Consider the following 21660-nt stretch of genomic DNA (forward strand, 5'->3'; position numbering starts at 1 on the left):
GCATGCTGCTACCTCAGGCATGTATCACAGGGATAAAACCCAGTCATTATGCAAATACCAAGCAATGTACCGTAAGAATGTAGTTGCTGCCTCAACTTGATAAAAACAGCAACTGGACTGTCAACAAGGCCCGCTTTGTACCAGATTGGTGATGGAAAAGCCCCTATCGGTAGCAGGTCAGAATCGAGACTGTACCAGAATGGTACGGGGTCGGTTTGGTACCGGTTCAGTGTCTGTAACATTGGGTTGCTACAGTAGTATACAGTACCGGTGCTGCCCTCAAGGGGGCGTCTGCTCAAGCAGCAATGCCGCTGTACAGTAATGCAACAGGGCAGATGCTCTGTAGACCAGGGCACCTGCAAGACAGCAGTGGCCCTTGATCAATGGCATAAGCTCCTCTGTTACAGGGACAGCTTAACCGCAGGGGATGCGCTATCTGACTCCACATCCTCAGAAGGGAACACCAGCTCTTAGACGCAGGAGAGACGTTTCTCCAGCGTATGCTTGGAGAAATGCACACAAAACTCACAGAAAAGCGGTTTGATAAAGACAGCAATTGGGCTGTCAACAAGGCCTGCTTGGTACTAGACAGGCAGGCTGGCCTTGCATGTACCACAGGGATAAATAGCAAGCATTATGCAAATAGCAAGCAATGTAGAGTTGCTGTTTTGTACTAGTTCGGTGCCTGTAGCACCGGTTAGGTACATTAGTGTGCAATGGGGGTTACACATCCCCTGCCCCACGCCCCTGCTGAGGCTGGACGCGTCTGCTCAAGCAGTCATGCCGCTGTGTAACAGATCAGGTGCAGTGTACAGTACTGTAAAAACTGCTGCCTCAGTTTGCTCAAGCTGCAGCTCCTGTATACAGTACTTGCTGTAACAGGCCTGGTTCAGTATACAGTACTTGTAACAAAAACCCAGCTGTCTCAGACACAAACACAAGCAGCAACGCCGCTGTACAGTATGTTACAGGCAAAAGTACTGCAAGACAGCGCAAGTCAGTACCCTCGGCATGGTGCGGTTCGGTGGTGGTACACCTGGTATGGTACCTTTGGTACGGTACGGTGGTACACTCAGTGGTGGTACCTTCAGTACAGTTCGGTTGGTACCCCAGTGCAGTAACCTCGTTGTTCGGTACATGTACGAGGTCGGGAATGGGGCAGGTCTGTGACCCACAGTTACTGCAGAAGCAATATATAGGGGTGCTCATCTATGTAGCTTCAGGCAAACCAAGACTGGGTGAAAGCCTGCTGTCAGAACCCGGACAGCCTTCACAATGGCACTGCAAGCAGGGACCAAGGCGGTAACGAAACACTGTGGGAAGGACTGCAAGCAATCGAACCGATGCAGCGCTGACCCTAGCAACTGCTAGTGAATCGGAATGGTAACCTTGTTCGATGTACAGAGTACCAGTGGGAACAGGAGCAGGTCTGGACCCACAGTTATCATGGGAGCGATCTATAGGGATGCCCACCTACAGCGCTTTTGGCTAACCCAACAATCCGAAAACTGAGGAAAGCCTACTGTTAGAGCCCTAACAGTCTTCACAATAATTCTGCAAGCACAACTAATGTCGCAACGAGACACTGTGGGAGAAACTGCAAGCAGTTTAGCCTAAAGTGTGCGTCTCGGTCAAACGCAGGACTGCTGAGCCCAGCAGCTGCATTCGTATTTCTGTGAAAAAAAAAACAGAAAAATACACACAGAAACAAATTCTCTCACAAAACATTAACAATTCGATTATCGTTAATTTTATATAATTTTCATAAGAAAAACAAAATAACATTTTTTAAACTCCAAACAAAGCTAGCAGCCTGAGAGAGCACAAGTAACCGACTAAGGTTGTTCGATCCATGGGAAGGGGCGATGGAGCCGGGACTAACGAAAACAATGGCTGAGTGCACAATATGTGTAAGTAGTAATTACTATAAGCACATAACAATAAAAACGCTTTAATTAGTGTAATTACACAAGCGACTGAGCAGATATAAGTAACTTCATACTTATCTGTTCGTTGTCTCTGCTGCTCCGGTTCAGTCTGTGTCTGCAGTCCAGTTGTGCCCACGGGGACAGGCACGACTGCGTCACAGGCTCTGACATGCAGCATTGGTATATAGTATTCAGGTTATCAGGGCCTAGGTTAAATACTCATGAGGTAATGATAGGGAACCTCATCTCACTTTCAGGGCTCAGCATCATATGTTACAAATGAATAAATGTGACAAAAAACGAAACACTCAGGTCAGAAGAAATTGATTATGATAATTCAATGGTACTTTGTTCCTCCAACATCTGTACAGTATAATGACCAGCAGACGAGAGCTCAGAATCGCTGAATGGGCTTTGGTTAGAAGGATGAGATGTTTTTAATCTGTTTTTCATTTAGTTTCTTCTATTATCCTTTATAAAAAGCAGATGATTAAAAATGTGGGTCACTAGGTTTAGCTATCATTTACTATAAAGGCACTTGTATTTATGGTACTGATGTCGCTTTTTAATAATAAATCAATTTAGAAATATATTGTGAGAGAACCAGAATGAACACAGGAAAAATCCACACCCCCTTGGATAAACCTGATGAAAGAAAATAAGTATTAAATTTCTTCCTATTCTAATTCAACTGCCAAAACATGCTTTTCCTTAGGAGAGAAAGAACAGCCACCTGGTGTCTGTGGATAGCTTGAGTCTCTCCCATTTCTCCAGGTCAGACTGGGTAATGGAGGCCTTTACAAAGGGCTGGGTCTCTCTGTAGGGGGCAGGGCCGCCCTGAGCTCTCCTTTTGGCCAGGTCATCTCTCTGCACATTGGGGACGGTCACCTGCCCCCCCTGCTCCTCCTCCTCAGAGTCATTCTGCAGGGGCTTGAGGAAGGGGTTCTCCCTCCTCGTGAGGATCTCACTGGGGCCTGGGGACGGGACCTGGGTCTGACTCTCACTGAGCAGACAAACAACAATCACACCAGTCCAGTTAGGGGGGAAAAGAAATTGAAAAACATATAGATGTGTTTGTTAGTTCAAAGACAGGATTTAAAGAAAGGAGAAGAAAAAAGGAAACAGAAAATGATGACAAGAAGGACAGGTAAGAAGTAGAATTAGTTCCAGGTACTTCTGGTATCCCTACTTTATAAGGTATTGTATTTGTTCATTTCATATGCCGGTATACACCTCATCTCACTTTCAGGGCTCAGCATTATGTTACAAATGCTTGTCTAAGATATGAACCAGCGTGATGAAAAGCAAAACTCTCAGGTTAGAAGTAATTGATGATGATAATTCAATGGTACTTTGTTCCTCCAACATCTGTACAGTATAATGACTGGCAGACGAGAGCTCAGAATCGCTGAATGGCCTTTGGTTAGAAGGATGAGATGTTTTTAATCTGTTTTCTATTTACTTTCTTCCTTTATCCTTTATAAAAAGCAGATGATTAAATGTGGGTCACTAGGTTTAGCTATCATTTACTATAAAGGCACTTGTATTTATGATATGGATGTCGCTTTTCAGATATAAAATATTTTATAATAAATCAATTAAAAAATGTATTGTGAGAGAACCAGAATTAACACTGCAAAACAATTCCACATCCCCGTGGATGAATCTGCTGAAAAAATAGTATGTTTCATTTCTTACTGTTCTAATTCAACTGCCGAAACATGCGTTTCCTTAGGAGAGAAAGAACAGCCACCTGGTATCTGTGGATAGCTTGAGTCTCTCCCATTTCTCCAGGTCAGACTGAGTAATGGAGGCCTTTACAAAGGGCTGGGTCTCTCTGTAGGGGGCAGGGCCGCCCTGAGCTCTCCTTTTGGCCAGGTCATCTCTCTGCACATTGGGGACGGTCACCTGCCCCCCCTGCTCCTCCTCCTCAGAGTCATTCTGCAGGGGCTTGAGGAAGGGGTTCTCCCTCCTCGTGAGGATCTCACTGGGGCCTGGGGACGGGACCTGGGTCTGACTCTCACTGAGCAGACAAACAACAATCACACCAGTCCAGTTAGGGGGGAAAAGAAATTGAAAAACATATAGATGTGTTTGTTAGTTCAAAGACAGGGTTTAAAGAAAGGAGAAGAAAAAAGGAAACAGAAAATGATGACAAGGAGGACAGGTAAGAAGTAGAATTAGTTCCAGGTACTTCTGGTGTCCCTACTTTATAAGGTAGTGTCCCGCATTTCCGGTTTATTCCGAATTTTACCCAAAAATTACAGGATTTTTTTTTGTTTAGTTTTTAACTGATTTTGTCTACTATTCAATATCTTCCTGGTACTATTTTCTAGGAAATACACAATATTTTGGCTTAAATGCTGTTTTATTTTGACTCCGACATTGAAATAAGCAGCCCTACATTACATCCTAGGATACAGCAGACGTTTTGACGTCAGAGGATCAAATAACATTCAAACGTGGTTCTATGTCACTTCAGAAACACACTATCGTCTGATTATGTTGGCCAATCAAAGTCTGATTAGTGTGGCAATTGCTGGGCGTAGTAACTACTAGCTTGATCAGAAACTAAATAGAAATACTTACTTGAAAATATAATATTTTTTAGTGGATGAGGAATGGGGAGAAAACATAAATCTGTTCATGAATATTCAAAAGAAAACGAATGTTTCTAAGTATACAAAAAGCAAAAATAGCAGAAGTGGGTCAGATAAGGCAGAGGATGCATAGCGCTGCAAATACTGCTGCATTGAGATCCATGTTCACGCTGACAATAAAAGAACTGAAAAATAAGCGACACATTAAAATAAAACAAGAAAGTGAACTGAGACACAAGCAATCCGGTTATGCGTCTTTTACACACGCTTTAACAAAAAGAGAGTGCAGAATGACTGTGTTAATGAGTTTGTCAGAGCGCTGTGCTTTGCAGGACATCCATTGTTTATTGCAGAGAGGTATGTATTGGTGACTGTGCGACAGTGCTGTCCATCAGCTAAAAACACTGCCTAACAGAGACAATCTTAAATCGTAAATATTTGACAGAATATGGTGGTGCTTTAGTTGGAACGCATTGATGGAAATGTCCAGTGTGATTTTTGACACGTTCCCGACGGCTTGCACCACCCACTTCTGTCAATTTTCTTTTTATGATTTCAAGGTGAATAAACCTGGCTTGTTTTGTGCTGATGTCATGTTTATACCTTCTGTAGATACTAATTCCGTCAGCACAGCAACTGCCCAAATGTTCGCAAAAGTACCAGCTAACTTGGGAAAATGTGGCTTCGACTTGCACAGATTCTGCTTCATCATACATGCCATGGACATTAAACTTGCTGGTAATCAGAAATCAGAACTGATACACATCATATTACACATGTAAAGTATGTATACAGAGACATGTTCCACGATTTTCACCGATGTTTAAATTAAAAACTATTTTTGAATATATGTAAAATAAACTCCCAGAATTTTTTTTTTAAAAGATAAAAACCGAAAATGTTGAACACTATGTATAAGGTATTACATTTTTTCATTTCATATGCTGGTATGAACTTTAACACCTTGTTGCATTTGTTATTAAACAAACTAACTAAACAACTTACTTCTTATGCTGTATATACTCTTGTCAAACACTATGATAAAACCAATGGGTTTGGTTCACACCTATTGTAGATGTCAGATACAGTAGCAGTAAAGTTAGAGTTGTCAACCTTGGCAGCATGCCAGCCTCCTATGGCTTAGACAAATGGTTTAGACAAGTGCTAGCAATGACTACTATGCCTTCGCGTATTTCAAAGAGAAGGCATTTGTTTAGAGTGTCTGTATCCATGTTGCTAGGGCGTGGTATTTTTCCTACTATACTGATCTATCTTTCAACAACACACAGGCTGCAGCACATCTCCATCTCTCTCTCTCTCTCTCTCTCTCTCTCTCTCTCTCTCTCTCTCTCTCTCTCTCTCTCTCTCTCTCTCTCTCTCTCTCTCTCTCTCTCTCTCTCTCTCTCTCTCTCTCTCTCTCTCTCTCTCTCTCTCTCTCTCTCTCTCTCTCTCAGTATTCAATTCGAAATTTGTAACCCCAGGCTTGGTTCAAGGCTGTGCCCAATGTGGTGCCAAAGTGTGGGCATGCTGTTAACTGTCATAACATTCCTGACTAATACCCCTTAACTACAATGTATCTAGCCCAGTGTGACATCAAGAAGAAAAGTAAATCTATGCAGCACCTGGTCACGCCTTGCAGTTGCCTATCTAGTGAGCTGCTTGTAACGCGGTGGGTGGCTTTCTTGATGTTCTCCCATTTTTCTTCACTCTTTGAGCACGGCATTGGCAAAAACTGGTTGTGTGGAACTTTGGGTTTGAGCTGGTTCATTCTGGCTTTCCTGGAAGCCAGGTCGTCCTTCTCGATGTCTGGCAGTCTCTGCTCCTCCTCCTCCGAGTCGGACTCCCTCTCCTGCTGGGACTTTAGAAAGTCGTTCTCTCGACGGAGGATTATATCCGGAGGGGCGGGCTGGCTTTCTTCACTAGCTGGCTTTGGGCTGACACGCAGAGGGTTGAAAGGTAGATTTTATTCCACACTGGGCTGAAATGCATGTACTGTTCATGCTGTTAGTAGAAAACATCCCCAAGAAAAGAAAACCGAGCTGTAAGTCAGAGCCACTCAACTTCACTCCAAATCAGGTTACCAGGCGAAATTCCGGCAAACCACCCAGTTGCACTCGGGTGCGATAAATTAAAACACAGGCTTCCAAATGCGAGTCAGAGAAATTCCTGTTTGTCTGGCCAAATGTCAAATCCCAGTGCCCAAGGTGTTGCTGGTTGTATCTAATTCATGTCTTTTGTTTAAAATGAAGCTATATTTAATTTTTATGGCCTATTAAATCATGCCAAAACCATTACAAGTCTAGACATAAAAACCCCTCGGTGGAACCATAGAAGACTTTTTTTTTTTTAACCTTTTGCCAACCATAGACTCTTATTATTCTATGCATTAAGACAAGTGTTCCTGAATAGTAATAACTATGAACGTGAAAACAAAGAAACTAAAAACTTACAAGCAAGAAGAAATATTAGGAATCTTTCAGATATTCTGAAACTTTTTTTTCCTGGTTTAAATCAGGTCTTATTTCTTTGTAGTTTTCTTGTGAAAGATGCAATTGTGTGCATGTTTACTGTGGCAGCTACATTCATGTGAATATTTTAGGTATGGTATTGTGTGTACAACCATAATATTTTCATTTCATTACATGGAATCACTTGTTATGGTTTTGAGAATCATTTGCTGGTTGGATTTTCTATTTATTTATTCTTAGTTTAAGTCCTTGCTTGCACTTGTTTTTTTTTTTTGGCATTTCAGAATTTCTCTTTTATTAAATGCAGAAAAGAATCGTCAATCAGGTGCCCAAAGCACTCCAAGTGATCCCAGCTGTAACTGGGCTAGGCCTGGAGGATTGACCTGCATGCAGTTGTTAAAATATTGCTACAACAGGCTTTAATATATATGTGTGTGTGTGAATGTAAAAGATGGGTGCATTCCCAAATAAATAGCTACATTACAACATAAGAGTTTAAGAATAAACCTAGAATAAAACTTGCAGCCTTGCATAATCTATTTAGAGCTCAGTGCTCAGACACATAGGCTTCATCTCACCACGTCACATTTACTTCTGGAATCTAACTAAACCGGAAACAAACCTTTTCCTGTGCACATAGATTTGCCCATGTTTTTAAATCTGTTTGCATAATACCAGTAGCGCTAATTTAATGAAGCATTACTTTATTACTATGCAATTGAGATTCTTGACTGTTAGCTGTAGGTCATGTATTAAGAAAATCGAGTTTACTCTTCTTTAATTGACAGCTAATTTACTATATCATGCTGCCTTTTGGATTACTTGTGTACTGTAGTTCACACCATCATGCACATTGACCAACCACATGTGGGTAGATTAGTGTATCAGTTGATTTACAGCTACAGTTTATTCTGTATTCAATTCCATTCAGAATAGCTTATTAACTGAAAGAGCACAGTTCAGTGAACTTGGTTGGAGGGAAACATTGCCTCTTCAGACTACCGACAACCCCTCCCTCCCTCCAGCAATTAGAATTTTGCCCTCAGTGATGAATTAATGCAGAATTTTAAAAAGCACTGTATGATGCTTAAATAAAGCATTGCCATTGTACCTTGTTAACACGAAACTCAAACTACACACCAAGCAGCCACATCAACTACAGTACCACCACACCAAGTGTAAGCGGTCGACAGGGCACCTTAGAATCATTCAGCTAACCTGCTGTAGCGCACCGATGCAGGCAAGACCCTGATCCCAGCCTTCTCAAGCCTCTGCAGCCTTTTCACTTCCTCCTCATCCTTTCCCTCCCACATGTGCTGTAGGCTCTTTTTCGGCCCATCAGTTTGGGACTGGCTTTGTCCGATTTCTTGACACTGAATGTTATCTACCCGAGACGTCACTGCTCTGGGGTCATCCTCTGGCCCTCCACGTCTCTTGCATGGTGCCCTGCCATCATCTTCACAGTTTTCTTCCTCGATTGTTTCGGGGTGGCTATTAGGTTATACAATACAATTCACATGGCAGTCACCATATCAATAAAAAAATAATCTAAAGACAGATATGGATAAGATAGTTAGGGTTGAGCCAGAAGCCAAAAGTATAGAAAATGACTGGATTGGGGCCTTTTCAAGGGCTTGGGTAGCGGCCCAGACTTCAAGGTGTGAGACTGATCAATAACACAGGAAACTACAAGGCCATTATTAATTAGTTTTCATCCATATGCAAGATAATCTGTCCCAAATAACTGAGCAGATGGAAGCTCAATTACTGTATGATGTATCCCCTATAGCTAGAATTGACAAAGGTAGTATATCAAATATCTTATATAAAATGTGACAAATTTGAGTGGAATTGCTGCTGGTAAGGCAGATTTTTTTCTGATATTAGATTCAAGACTAGCCCCGGCTGTCAATGAAAAAACAAAAAATACAAAACAAATATTTTTGTTTTCCTTTAGTTTCTTCTGAATATTGTAAAATAAAAGCTCACTACATTGCAACAATTGAGAGAAAAAGCAGTGAGGCTTTTAAATTTATAAAAACTTTAAAAAATGCTCAAGCACTACAGAACAAAAACTGGGTATGAACAGTATCCTTTTTTGTCCCTTTATTTTTCTTTATATTAAACCATTTCTCAAAACCGCATTGACTTGAGTAACTACAATAAATGTATTCACATTATTACATGAAACACTATAGGGAGTGTCTGAAAAGGACCTACATCATTAGCAATGCGCCACGTACTATAACACCACCGCCATCGAAAGGTGGATTGTTTTTCTTAATCAAATATCTGGAAAAGAAATAACTAAGTACCTTGTAATAATACTAGCAGCTAAAAAAAAAAATCAAAAACAAACCCAGGTTAATGGTTCAGTTCACTGCTCTGGAGACGAAGCGTATGGCATAGCAATCAGCAGGACTCTCCAGAAAACGATCTTTCAGCACCAATATAAACAATTACTTTTTCTTTTGAAATCATTCACCACTTTCCACTGCCTGTATTATTCCCCTGAGAAGTCACTGGACAAAGATTAAAGTGTTACGCATCATTACTGTGTTGTGTACATTCCAGTGGTTAACAATAACAAAGAACACGAAATGTAACCCTTGATAATCTCTGCAGCAAACCCAATATTTATACCAGCAATAGCTGCCATAGGTTCATATGCATTCTAGCAGGCACATTGTTTGCACATCTTGAAGTCCATCGCTGGGTTATTACCTGAAGGGCCGCTCTCCCCCGATGGGCGACGTGGCGGTGCTCCAGCTCTTGCGGAACTCCTCCCCGTCTGCCGCCTTCTTGCGCAGAGGTGTGGGGACGTAGGCCGAGTGGTTGCTCTTGTTTGGCAGGTACTGATTGAAGGGCATTGCCGATCTCGGCTCGTTGCAAGATGTCCTCCGTGCCAACATGTCATCTTTCCTCGTGTCCGGCATCTTCCTGTGTGGCACATCTGATTCAGAATCACTACCGCGACCTAAAGAGACAAACACAGGACTCCAGAAAGTTAAAGCAGACCCCTCCATCTGCTTTTGTCTTGTAATAGATGCAACATGGTGTCTGCAGGATACATGTAATTATACTAAGCTGGTCCACATTTAAGTAAAAAATTACACCACAGCAGCACTTGTAATATGCCGAAAGTTTACTGGTGCTTAGCAGGTGGCATCATTTTGTCACAAATCATCATCACTAAAAGTTTATTGTCTGCCCAATTCTTGTGAAACAGCAAATAAAAGTGGATTGGAACTGCAACACCTGATCTGAGGATGAATGTTTCAGTGGTCTGCTCCAAAAATGACAGTTAGACTTAAAACGAACCGCATTTTATAAATAATCTTCCTTCCTGGCATTTGAAATCAGTGTGGTATTACTAACTTCAGTAAGTTGCTTGCTAAAGCCAGGTATTTGGCCTCCAAAAATGAATCTGTTTATATATCTTACAGCACAAGGATTTGATTGTCCAGGTTTAAAGCTATTTCACACCATTTATAATTTGACCAATTACACCTGGCTGACCCTAGCTGCAAAGTTCAAAATGTATTTTCATAAAAACACAGTTGGGTTTAATATGTCTGCCAGATGTCTTGGATTCCGTTGGCATCCAGTAAAATACTTACTTGCCCAGCCTGGTTCCATCAAAATAAGAGAGAGAGTTACATAACCATGAGATGTATGTTGCATTGTCTTGAATGTTTTTACATATAGTATGTATAATATCACCCTATGCTGTCACAACCCTAGAGAAAATCATGAAGAGAAAAAGGACATTTTGATTTACTGTAGTACAGGTTGGTCACGTGATATGACTATCACATCCAGTGAAGACAGTACCTGTTTAAGTTACTGGAATACACAACAATCATATTCATACAAGTCCAACACTTCTAATGCAACTGGGGATGACTCACTGAATATATGTCCAGTTTTTTTTTTTTTTTTTTACGGGTCCCTAGTGTAAATCTTTTTAATGAATAAATCTTCCAAATATCTTCCACAATAACTGCACTTCCTAAACTATTCAGCTGTACTGCTAAACATGTAATTATAGGCAGGCACATACTACAGTCCCGAATGAAACCTGTTCCACTTTATCATTTAGACAATGTATTTGCTGAGGTTTTATTTCACAAACGAGAAATAAATAGACAGCATTTGTTTTTACGCGTCGGCCGTGACGTTAACGCTTGATTTTTCTGAACAGTATTTCATGTAACATGTAATACAATGAAAATGTGTTTTAAAAGAAAAAAAAGTTGTATAAGGTTACTTTAATCAAGGGTTTCGTGTATTGAGCAACGCAGGAGGCTTAACATACTGTATATCTAGAAAAACAGTATTGTTAAATGTGCAGCTTTATTTTATCACAGAATTATTTTTGTTTTGTTTACAATATTTGTTGCAAGCTGCAGCAGAACTCAATGGAGAACACAACGGGGCTTGGGCACAGAAATATTGCACGTGCACATCCAGCAATCTTTTCAAAACTGCATCTGCACAAGCATGGAATAATGTGGGGATACAGAATTATATGGGGTAATGGTACAGAAATCTGCGTAACACCTGTCAGAACAATTTGATTTTGAGATGCATGCCACGGTTCGAATGTCAGTGAGTGAAGTTTTTCCAGTTCCAAGCCCCCCCCCCACCCCCCCTTGAGATCAGGCCCTAGGCACATGCCTAGTTTGCCTATGCGTTAATACGGCCCTGGGCGCACCACAAATAAAAAAATAAATAGGAAACCAAAAACCTCCTTTAAGATATACAGAGAGGACTACAATCTAAATGGAGGGATCTACTTTCCATTGCATATAAACATCATGTTTTAAAATCAGCCTTCCAGTGAAAAAATTAATGACAAAAGTGACCAAATCTATACAGTCACAGACAAAAGTATTTGGACAGTTAAAGAAAAAAGAAAAACACAAAGAAAGTGATTTCTATAACTTCTATTTGTTCTATTGAAAGACATAAATTAAAGTAGGTCTTCAGCTTATAATACAACAAATTATTACATAACATGCACAAAATTAAACATAACATGCAAAAAAACAAATTTCATACTTATTTGTGCAATCAACATATTTTGTATGAAACCCATTCGTTGCTAATTATTGACAATTATCATGATTGAAAACCAACATCTGATGATAATTATAACATAAACACATAATCAAGTGCTGAAAAATAAACTGGAAATTTGTGATTAAAAAAAGCAACAAAAATGGTTAAAATTAAAAAGTACATCAATGATCCCAAAATGGCAGTGATACAACTAAACGAAAAATGAGAAACTACCAGAAAAATAGCAGAAAGACTCAGTTTATTGAAAAGCACTGTGTGGGGTATTATTGACAAACACAGGAGAATAGGAACTACTGCAACTAGCTCCAGGTGTGGAAGACCAAGAAAGATTTCTGCAAAATCTGAAAGAAGAATCGTTCAAGCAGCCCGGCAAAATCCTCGGATTACTGCAAAAGATCTGACACAAGAATTGAGAGAAGATGGTCAAGAAATTCACAAGCGAACAATTCAACGATACCTTAACAGGGCAGCAGTGTGGAGTAGCAGTGGTTAGGGCTCTGGACTCTTGACCGGAGGGTTGTGGGTTCAGTCCCAGGTAGGGGACACTGCTGCTGTACCCTTGAGCAAGGTACTTTACCTAGATTGCTCCAGTAAAAACCCAACTGTATAAATGGGTAATGGCACTGGTGACCTTTGTATTGTAGAAGGAACAATGAATACTGCAAAATGTGCACTCTCATTTGTTACCCAGTGCTAGAGGCTTACTGGACAGGAGTTTGTATTCCAGCAGGATAATGACCCTAAGCATTCTGCAAAGTCTACAAAGGAATTTCTGAAAGAAAGAAGATTACAGTTATGGATTGGCCATCTCAGTCCCCAGACTTGAATCCCATCAAGATGTTGAGGATTGACTTGAAGGCTGCTGTTTCAAAAAGTAAACCAAAATCGATTGCAGAAGTCAAAGCTGTACGTGTTGAAGAATGGGCAAAAATATCTCCGGAAAGATGCCAGGAACTGGTTTCAAAATACAAAAAAAAAAAGACTGCAAGCTGTAAAGGAAGAAAAGGGTGGGCACATAAAACACTAATGTAAGGGTGCCCAAATACTTTTGTCAATAGTATGAAATTAGTTTTTGCATGTTATTTTTCATTTTATGCATGTTATGTAATAATTTGTTGTTCTATTATAAAGCTGAATCTCTACTTTATATCTTTCAATAGAACAATTAGAAATCACTTTCTTTGTGGTTTTGTCTGCGTCTGTACTTGACTCTGGGTCACATCCTCCAGATCAGACACAGTTGTTAAGCATACAAAAACAAAAGTACTCAGACAAGAGATAAGGAATCTAAAAGCTGTTCCAAAAAGATTTAGCTTATTCTATTCCTGGGGTGTGCAAAACTTTTCAAGCTTTTCAAGTTTATTGTTCCTTTAGTGCAGTTGTTTTCCCTGTTGAAGTGAAAGTGAAATGCCGGATGTTATTAAAGCAATGTCTGCATTCTCCAGTTTTTCTCTACATAAACAGCCTCACTTAAAGCATGTTAAAAAAAAAAAAACCTTCTGTTATATAAAAAGAAAACTGATTATAGATGCATAGCTGTCAAAATACCCAGCAGGTTTCTGGAGACCTCAGAAAATGTCTTTGCATTCAACTACACTGAGATTACAATTAAGAGTTCTGTAGAGAACGCTATTGCATTGTAAATCAGCCATACTATTTATAACTATCCCCTAACTATTTTTAACCCTTTGTTGCCAATAAATCTTTATTTTAAATGCAGCGTTGCTGTTTATGATGGTATAATGCCGTTGTACTCCAGCAACACATACCATCATAAATAACAAAGCTGAATATGTTTAAAGGTGTATAGCCAAAAAAAAAATCCCCACATCTTACCTAAAAATACTGTTTGCTACAAGATTTTAAAAAAGGCAAGGCTGGCTGTGAATGCATCTATTTTTAGAGATCAGCCAAAGGTCTCATCAAACCTGAACATACGGTCTTACCATAACCAAGACTGTTTAAAACCTTAAACTATATGATATGGTCTTATCATAACCAAGACTGTTCAAAACCTTAAACTATATGATATGGTCTTATCATAACCAAGACTGTTTAAAACTTTAAACTATATGATACGGTCTTATCATAACCAAGACTGTTCAAAACCTTAAGCTATATGATATGGTCTTATCATAACCAAGACTGTTCAAAACCTTAAGCTATATGATATGGTCTTATCATAACCAAGACTGTTCAAAACCTTAAACTATATGATATGGTCTTATCATAACCAAGACTGTTTAAAACCTTAAACTATATGATATGGTCTTATCATAACCAAGACTGTTCAAATCCTTAAGCTATATGATATGGTCTTATCATAACCAAGACTGTTCAAATCCTTTAACTATTTGAAATCTTCACCAAGATCAGTAACCCAATTGAACACGAGTCTGGAAAGTGCTTCTGTACCTAACTTTTGATCAAAGAAAGTCCAAAGACTGTCAAACAGCTTATCATACTCTAGCTGCTGTATGCCTGCTAAGTGAGTGCTAGTTGTTATGCATTATAGTGTATGATCGCATGCACTAGGGAATCAAGGTAAAGTCGCCATGCATCAGAGGCAGCGTTTCAGGAGACTGACTCATAATGAAAGCAGTGTGTTCTGACAAGGGCTGGTGCACTGGTTTGGGTTTCATTTCGGGCTGTCACTTGAAATTCGAATCAATACAGTAAGGTTCATAAAAACCCAATGCCTGAATTGTTTTCTGACATTTGACTCCACACTGAAATGCTTAACGAGGCACAAACTGCTCTATATATTTTGTAGTCAAGTTTCTTGATTTTTTAAACAACATTCATTTGGTTAATGGTTTGAAACCAGTTAGGAAAAATGTTTTTCTTTAAAAAATAAAAAATAAAAAAATACATAAGTAATAGAATGGTAGACAAATAATATATTGCAACTCATAGTATTCAACAGCATGTTCTCATCACTGAATCAATTGTTATTTTAGGGAAAGAGAAAGAAATAAACAAATTCCTTATCATGCTATCAGACATGTTGGTAATATATACTGAATTCACTCATTGGTCTTATACAGCCAAGGGTTCACCTCTATTGAAGTACCACACAAAAATAAAAGGTTATTGATGCTTCAAAAAATCCTGGCATATCAAACATGCATGCACTTTTAACTGAGGAAAAGCTGTAAAAAAATAAAGGGAAATGTGGAATTCTATTCCTGACACATGCATGTGTAGTTTAACACACATCATACAGAAAGGAGCGAGTCTACCAATGGGCTTTTGAATGTTAGACAGCAGTACCAATGAAAGCTCTGGGAGGTGTTAGACTGGCGTTTCATGGTTTAGCCATGTTTAGATATGAAATGTCATTTGATAACCAGTGTGCAGCAAAAAACTTGATTTAAAAAAATAAGAGTCAACAAACTTTGGGAGGTAAAATGCTAACACACTGGACACATCTTTCATCACAACAGCCTTGAAATTAACCGAAGACTCTTTATTCTGGATTCCCTTAAAGAAAACGCCACATTAATTAAAACCAATATTAATGTTAGCTAACTTCCACATAGCTACAATATACTGCATAACACACAGTCCTTATTGTATAGGGGAAAAATGGGAAGGAAATATGTACTAAGGAAATAATTAAGTCACCACTCTTACAGAAATCTCACAGTTTTAACTAGTGTATTCACATTCCCTCCATAATAGAATACATTGTCTTGTTTTGGTATAAAAGTCCTTTATATTCATGTATGGGAATCACAATGTATATATTGTTCTGATAACATTCCTAAAGAAATATATCCAACAACATTGTTTTGTGTAAAATGCTAATCTGATACATCTGTCAAAAAAAAAAAAAAACAGACACAACCTAAACTTCCATTCAAGCGTACATACATTAAGTGACAAGTCTACACAGTAAACATTACCAAAAATCCAGTAATAAAAATACAACAATAACCTTACAACAAATTAAATTACCTGTTTTTTTAAATTCAGTTATTTGTATAATGGCTTTCACATGCCTTTGGGGAAGCCCTCGCACTGCACGAAGCTATGTGCAGCCAGTTTTTAAATGTGCAGCAATGCAGCAGGGTGAACAGTGCAATACTGTGGTGTGAACCCTGCAGGTACTCACCATCGCTGCTGCCCCGGATCACCACATCGGGAGAGGGAGTCTGCTGCGAGCGTGATCCGAACGAATCCAGGCTGTCAAAGGAGTCGTCTCTGCCGTGCCGGGGTGGCGAGAGTGAATCACTGCGCTCCGAGTCCCAGCAGTCTATGTAGCCGCTGTCACGAATACTGCGTTTGGGGCTTTCTAGGTCTTCAGCCTCCTACCCGTGTTGAAACAAAAACAAAAAAATTACAAACAATTTTTATACTTCCATATTGATATTTAACACTGTATCAGGTGGCTCTGGAACATTCTTGAGGAGAGTATCCAGGATAAAATAAATACATTACACCAGAAATACGCTCCAGTATCCAGTAAAATATAATAAATCATAGTAACAGTGAATTTCTTATTCAAATAATTTAAAACAAATCTGATAAACAGTGACAAAACAATGAAACAAAGCCAGCAATACTGTATCCTGACAAACAGCACTTACCAAATAAATCAATCCAACAAGCTGTACAAATACATGCTAATCTAGTAACAAATTCCAGAAAAAGATGCATCACCAGCTACCTGTTCACGAATCATGGTGTCAACTGTACACAGGCTGAGCCGATTGAAAAGCAACAATTCAGCACAAGGTATTCAGTTTATAGATAATTCATTATGGTTTTTGGATGAAACAATTCCACACGGGTCCCAGTCAGTCTCCCTGAGTAGCAGGTCCTACTCCAATACAGGAGTCAATGCCCAGGGTCTATTGGGATATAATGAGGCAGTGTGTCCATCAGCCTGCTTGTTCCTCAGAAATTCCTGCTATGAAAGAAGAATCTCTTCTGCGAGGTAATCAGCAATGAATAAATATGCAAGAATGCTTCATGATCCTCGGAGGAAACTCAGCCCAGTCCAGTCTCCTCGCCAGCTCTTGGCCCTGGAGGATACGAAGGCACTTGTAGCTGACCCACATGGTCAGAGCACAGAGAACAATGGCTCTTTGACAACTCTGTGATTGAGAATTCTTTCCAGTGCAAGAGCCCATACTAAAACACTGAAACGCTAGCTCAAGAAAGGTCAGTGGAATTCAGCCTAGTCACACTGCTATAATACATCCCTTGTATAAATGTACGCGTTAACATTAGTTACAATAGTATGAGCAGACAAATAAATAAATAAACAAACAAATAAATAAATAAATAAAGTAAAAATAACTGCAATTGTTCCAAATAAATCTTGTCTATATATCTAAAAGCAAACAAATTGGAGACAGGTTTATGAATAACACTTTAACATGACATCTTCAATGGTAATGTTGTGCCCCAGTACCTTATGCTTTTAATGCGGTTTGGTATTGTCTTAAAGTGTACAGAACGCAGTGTAATTTTTGTGCCATAAAAAGGTTATACAGTAATATTAAGCAGCACTTTTATTACTAAAACATCTACTGCATTACACATAAATAAACACAATTGATACATTTTGTTGAAAGGTTGTGCGTTTCATAGTACAATTTTTCTTAGCTTTTTTTTTTTTTTTTTTTTAAGAATATTGCTTCCTTATTACCAGATGTACCTGGTAAACTACAGTGCCTATAGAAAGTCTACACCCCATTAAACTTTGTTCACATTTTGTTGTGTCAGTGCCTCAGAGTTTCATGCATTTAAATGAGGATTTTTTTTCCACTTATCTACACACCATACCCAACACTGTTAAGGTGAAAAAAGTTTTTATTGAGAAAAAAATGATACATTAAAAGATACAAAACTGAAAGATCATAATTGGATAAGTCTCCACCCCCCTCAGTTAATACTTGGTGGAAGCACCTTTGGCAGCAATTACAGCTGCGAGTCTGTTGGGATAGGTGACCATTCTTCTTTACAAAACTGTTTAAGCTCTGTCAAGTTCCTTGGGGAGCATTGATGGACAGCAATCTTCAAATCATGCCACAAATTTTCAATTGGATTTAGGACAGGGCTCTGACTGGGCCACTCAAGGACATTTACCTTTTTGTTCCTTAGCCACTCCAGTGTAGCGTTGGCTGTGTGCTTTGGGTCGTTGTCATGCTGAAAGGTGAACTTCCGTCCCAGTTTCAGCTTCCTTGCAGAGGGCAGCAGGTTTTCCTCAAGGACTTCTCTGTACTTTGCTCCATTCATTTTCCCTTCTATCCTGACAAGTGCCCCAGTCCCTGCCGATGAGAAACATCCCCATAACATGATGATGCCACCACCATACTTCACAGTAGGGATGGTGTTCTTTGGGTGATGTGCTGTGTTGGGTTTGCCCCAAACACAACACTTTGCATTTAGGCCAAAAAGTTCCATTTTAGTTTCGTCAGACAACAAAACTTTTTGCCACATGGCTACAGAATCTCCTGAGGTTTTTTTGCATACTTCAAACGGAATTCAAGGTGGGCTTTCTTGAGTAATGTCTTCCTTCTTGCCACCCTACCATACAGGCCAGATTTGTGGAGTGCTTGGGATATTGTTGTCATGTGCACACTTTGACCAGTCTTGGCCATAAAAGCCTGTAGCTCTTGCAAAGTTGCCATTGGCTTCTTGGTAGCCTTTCTGATCAGTATCCTTCTTGCTCGGTCATCCAGTTTGTAGGGATGGCCTGATCTATGCAGGGTCTTCTTGGTGCCATACTCCTTCCACTTCTTAATAATGGTCTTTACCGTGCTCCAAGGGATATTCAAGGCCTTTGATATTTTTTTATACCCATCCCCTGGTCTGTGCCTTTCAACAACTTTGTTCCGGAGTTCTTTTGAAAGCGCCTTGGTGCTCATGGTTGAGTCTTTGCTTTGAAATGCACTACCCAGCAAAGGAAACCTACAGGAACTGCTGAATTTATCCTGAAATCATGTTAATCACTACTATTTAACACAGGTGGAGGCCACTTAACTTGGTGTGTGATTTTGAAGGCAATTGGTTACACATGAGCTAATTCAGGATTGCTATTACAAGGGGGGTGGGCACTTATCCAACCAAGCTATTTCAGTTTTTATTTTCTACAAATTTCTAGAATTTTTTTTTCACTTGGAAGTTGTGGGGTAGGATGTGTAGATAAATGAAAAAAAAAACTATTTTAAAGCATTTTAATTCCAGGCTATAAGGCAACAAAATGTGAACATTTTGAAAGTGGGTGTAGACTTTCTATAGGCACTGTAAACTCAGAGATACGAGACACTAAATGATTTTGTGCTTCACTCATTTGCTTGTTGTTACTTGAGCAGTGTAAAGCCCGCCGCACACAGCCCGGCTCAAGCCGTCCCGACTCATCTCATCTGGCCGTACAGAGTTTGGATGAATCGTATCAGTGTGCGTGCCCTTGAAACCAAGATTTGAAGATTGAACATGTTGAATCTTTTTCAGACGCAGTTTCGTTCAGATGTGATCAGTCTGTCTGTGTGCGGCGGTTGCCGACCAAGACTGACTGAGACCGATTAGTCATAAGGGTGTCAACCAGTGGTGAAGCAGGTTTAAGTGACGTAGCTTGTCATGTAGCTTGTCATACAAGATGGCGGAATATTGACAGCTTTAGTTCCACAGGTAAAAATACATTAGTCTTGAATTGCTGAATGTCCTGAATTCAAAAATTATTATTATTTGTTTATTTAGCAGACGCCTTTATCCAAGGCGACTTACAGAGACTAGGGTGTGTGAACTATGCATCAGCTGCAGAGTCACTTACAATTACGTCTCACCCGAAAGATGGAGCACAAGGAGGTTAAGTGACTTGCTCAGGGTCACACAATGAGTCGGTGGCTGAGGTGGGATTTGAACTGGGGACCTCCTGGTTACAAGCCTAGTCAAAGTCCAGACCTAAACCCCATTGAGATGTTGTGGCAGGACCTGAAACGAGCAGTTCATGCTCGAAAACCCACAAATGTCACTGAGTTGAAGCAGTTCTGCATGGAGGAGTGGGCCTCCACGGCGCTGTGAGAGACTAATCAACAACTACAGGAAGCGTTTGGTTGCAGTTATTGCTAAAGGTGGCGTAACCAGTTATTGAGTCTAAGGGGGCGATTACTTTTTCACACGGGGGCATTGGGTGTTGCACAACTTTCTTTAATAAATAAATGAAATATGTATCAAATTTTTGTGTTATTTGTTCAATCAGGGCCCTTTTATCTAACATTAGGTTTTGGTTGAAGATCTGATAACATTCAGTGTCAAAAATTTGCAAAAATGCAGAAAATCAGACAGGGGGGAAATACTTTTTCACGGCACTGTATATGGATCATTCTCCAGTTCTTTGTGCCAAAAGTAGGAACACATGGTCGAAATTTACAGTTTATGTTTTTATGTGTATGCAATGTCCAAAACACATACAATATTTTAGAACAATATATATTTGTTTAATAATATAGATACTCTCGATCAAATGTTACAGTGCCTATTGGTACACAGAACTGGAGAATGACCCGTATATATAATATATGATTTACTTCCAACATCAGAGGCCGTTACGGTTTTGTTAATAACATGCCATAAATCTATTTGCACTCTAATCTAAAATGTTAACAAAAAAACAAACAAAGCAGTCTAACATTATTTATTTTTTAAAAACTATTTTTAGATACCAAAGAAGAAAGCACAATGGACTTTTAAAATCAGCCAAAGAAATACAAAAAAAAGATCATCAAAAGCAGAAGAAATGGAGGGAAAATTCAGCGCGCTATTATGAGAAGAAAAAAAAATCTAAATGCCATTCTAAATATTACACCACCATCACCTGAAGCTGATGCAGTGAGCCAGGCTGGAGATAACAGATTCTTCAATCCCAGTTTAAAATTCCCTGTTGATAAAATCTGGTACTATAGAGAGGACATAACAGATATAATTCCTGAACCTTTACCTGCTTCATCTTCAGCCAGGCACTTCTGTGTTTTACCTGAAATTTGGGCTAAACATCAATACAAGGCTCAGTGATCTGGAATTATATTGAACATGGGGTTAGGAGATCTCACAGTTAGATTTGGTGCTCTCTGTACTGCATTACTTCTGTCTTTAAACAGTTTTGTTTACAGTTAAATTAATGTTTGTTGCTTTGAGGAATAGGTGTTGTTTTCACATAGGTTATAGTGAAATGAATTAGTACTAGACGTTCAAATACTGTATGACAATGAAGAGAAAAAAACAAGCTATAATAACAGCATAAAAAATAAAAATTAAAAGACAAATGTACTCAGACTTTGGTAAATACATTTGTGAATACTGTTCAAATACTTTTAAGATTGTATTTACCCCTATTTATCAAGGGAAGATCTTCAATTACACTTCTACCTATTACCATCTATTTGAACTCAAACTCACCTGTTCATGATCTTCTCAACCTCTTCAGAACTCACCTTTAAAGGCTGAAAAGATCATGAACAGGAGAGTTTGAATGGATAGTACAGTAATTGGTTAAAGGTATGATTTGGGTCTCACTTTGATGAACTTTAAAGTATTTGAACAGTATTTTCAAATGTGTTTTAACCC

General features: G+C 39.3%; 1 protein-coding gene across 11 annotated transcripts in view; it reads right to left on the reverse strand.

Moving 5' to 3' along the window:
* The window catches only part of LOC117409598 (LIM and calponin homology domains-containing protein 1-like), a 133001-nt gene that overhangs the window by 38145 nt on the left and 73196 nt on the right, over positions 1 to 21660 (reverse strand). For 8 of the 11 annotated variants that reach the window (XM_034015874.3, XM_059006454.1, XM_059006455.1 and 5 more), the window contains exons 7-12: positions 16199 to 16394; positions 9721 to 9973; positions 8215 to 8487; positions 6151 to 6462; positions 3682 to 3951; positions 2662 to 2931 (exon numbers count right to left, since the gene is read on the reverse strand). In XM_034015874.3, coding sequence (XP_033871765.3) covers positions 2662 to 2931; positions 3682 to 3951; positions 6151 to 6462; positions 8215 to 8487; positions 9721 to 9973; positions 16199 to 16394 — 1574 coding nt within the window. Of the gene's footprint in view, positions 1 to 2661; positions 2932 to 3681; positions 3952 to 6150; positions 6463 to 8214; positions 8488 to 9720; positions 9974 to 16198; positions 16395 to 16753; positions 21366 to 21660 lie in introns of those variants that run through there. The other 3 variants (XM_059006456.1, XM_034015876.3, XM_034015877.3) reach the window with 3 other exon arrangements.

This window comes from Acipenser ruthenus, chromosome 2 (genome assembly GCF_902713425.1).
Source record: "Acipenser ruthenus chromosome 2, fAciRut3.2 maternal haplotype, whole genome shotgun sequence".
In the NCBI taxonomy this organism is placed as follows: Eukaryota; Metazoa; Chordata; class Actinopteri; order Acipenseriformes; family Acipenseridae; genus Acipenser; species Acipenser ruthenus.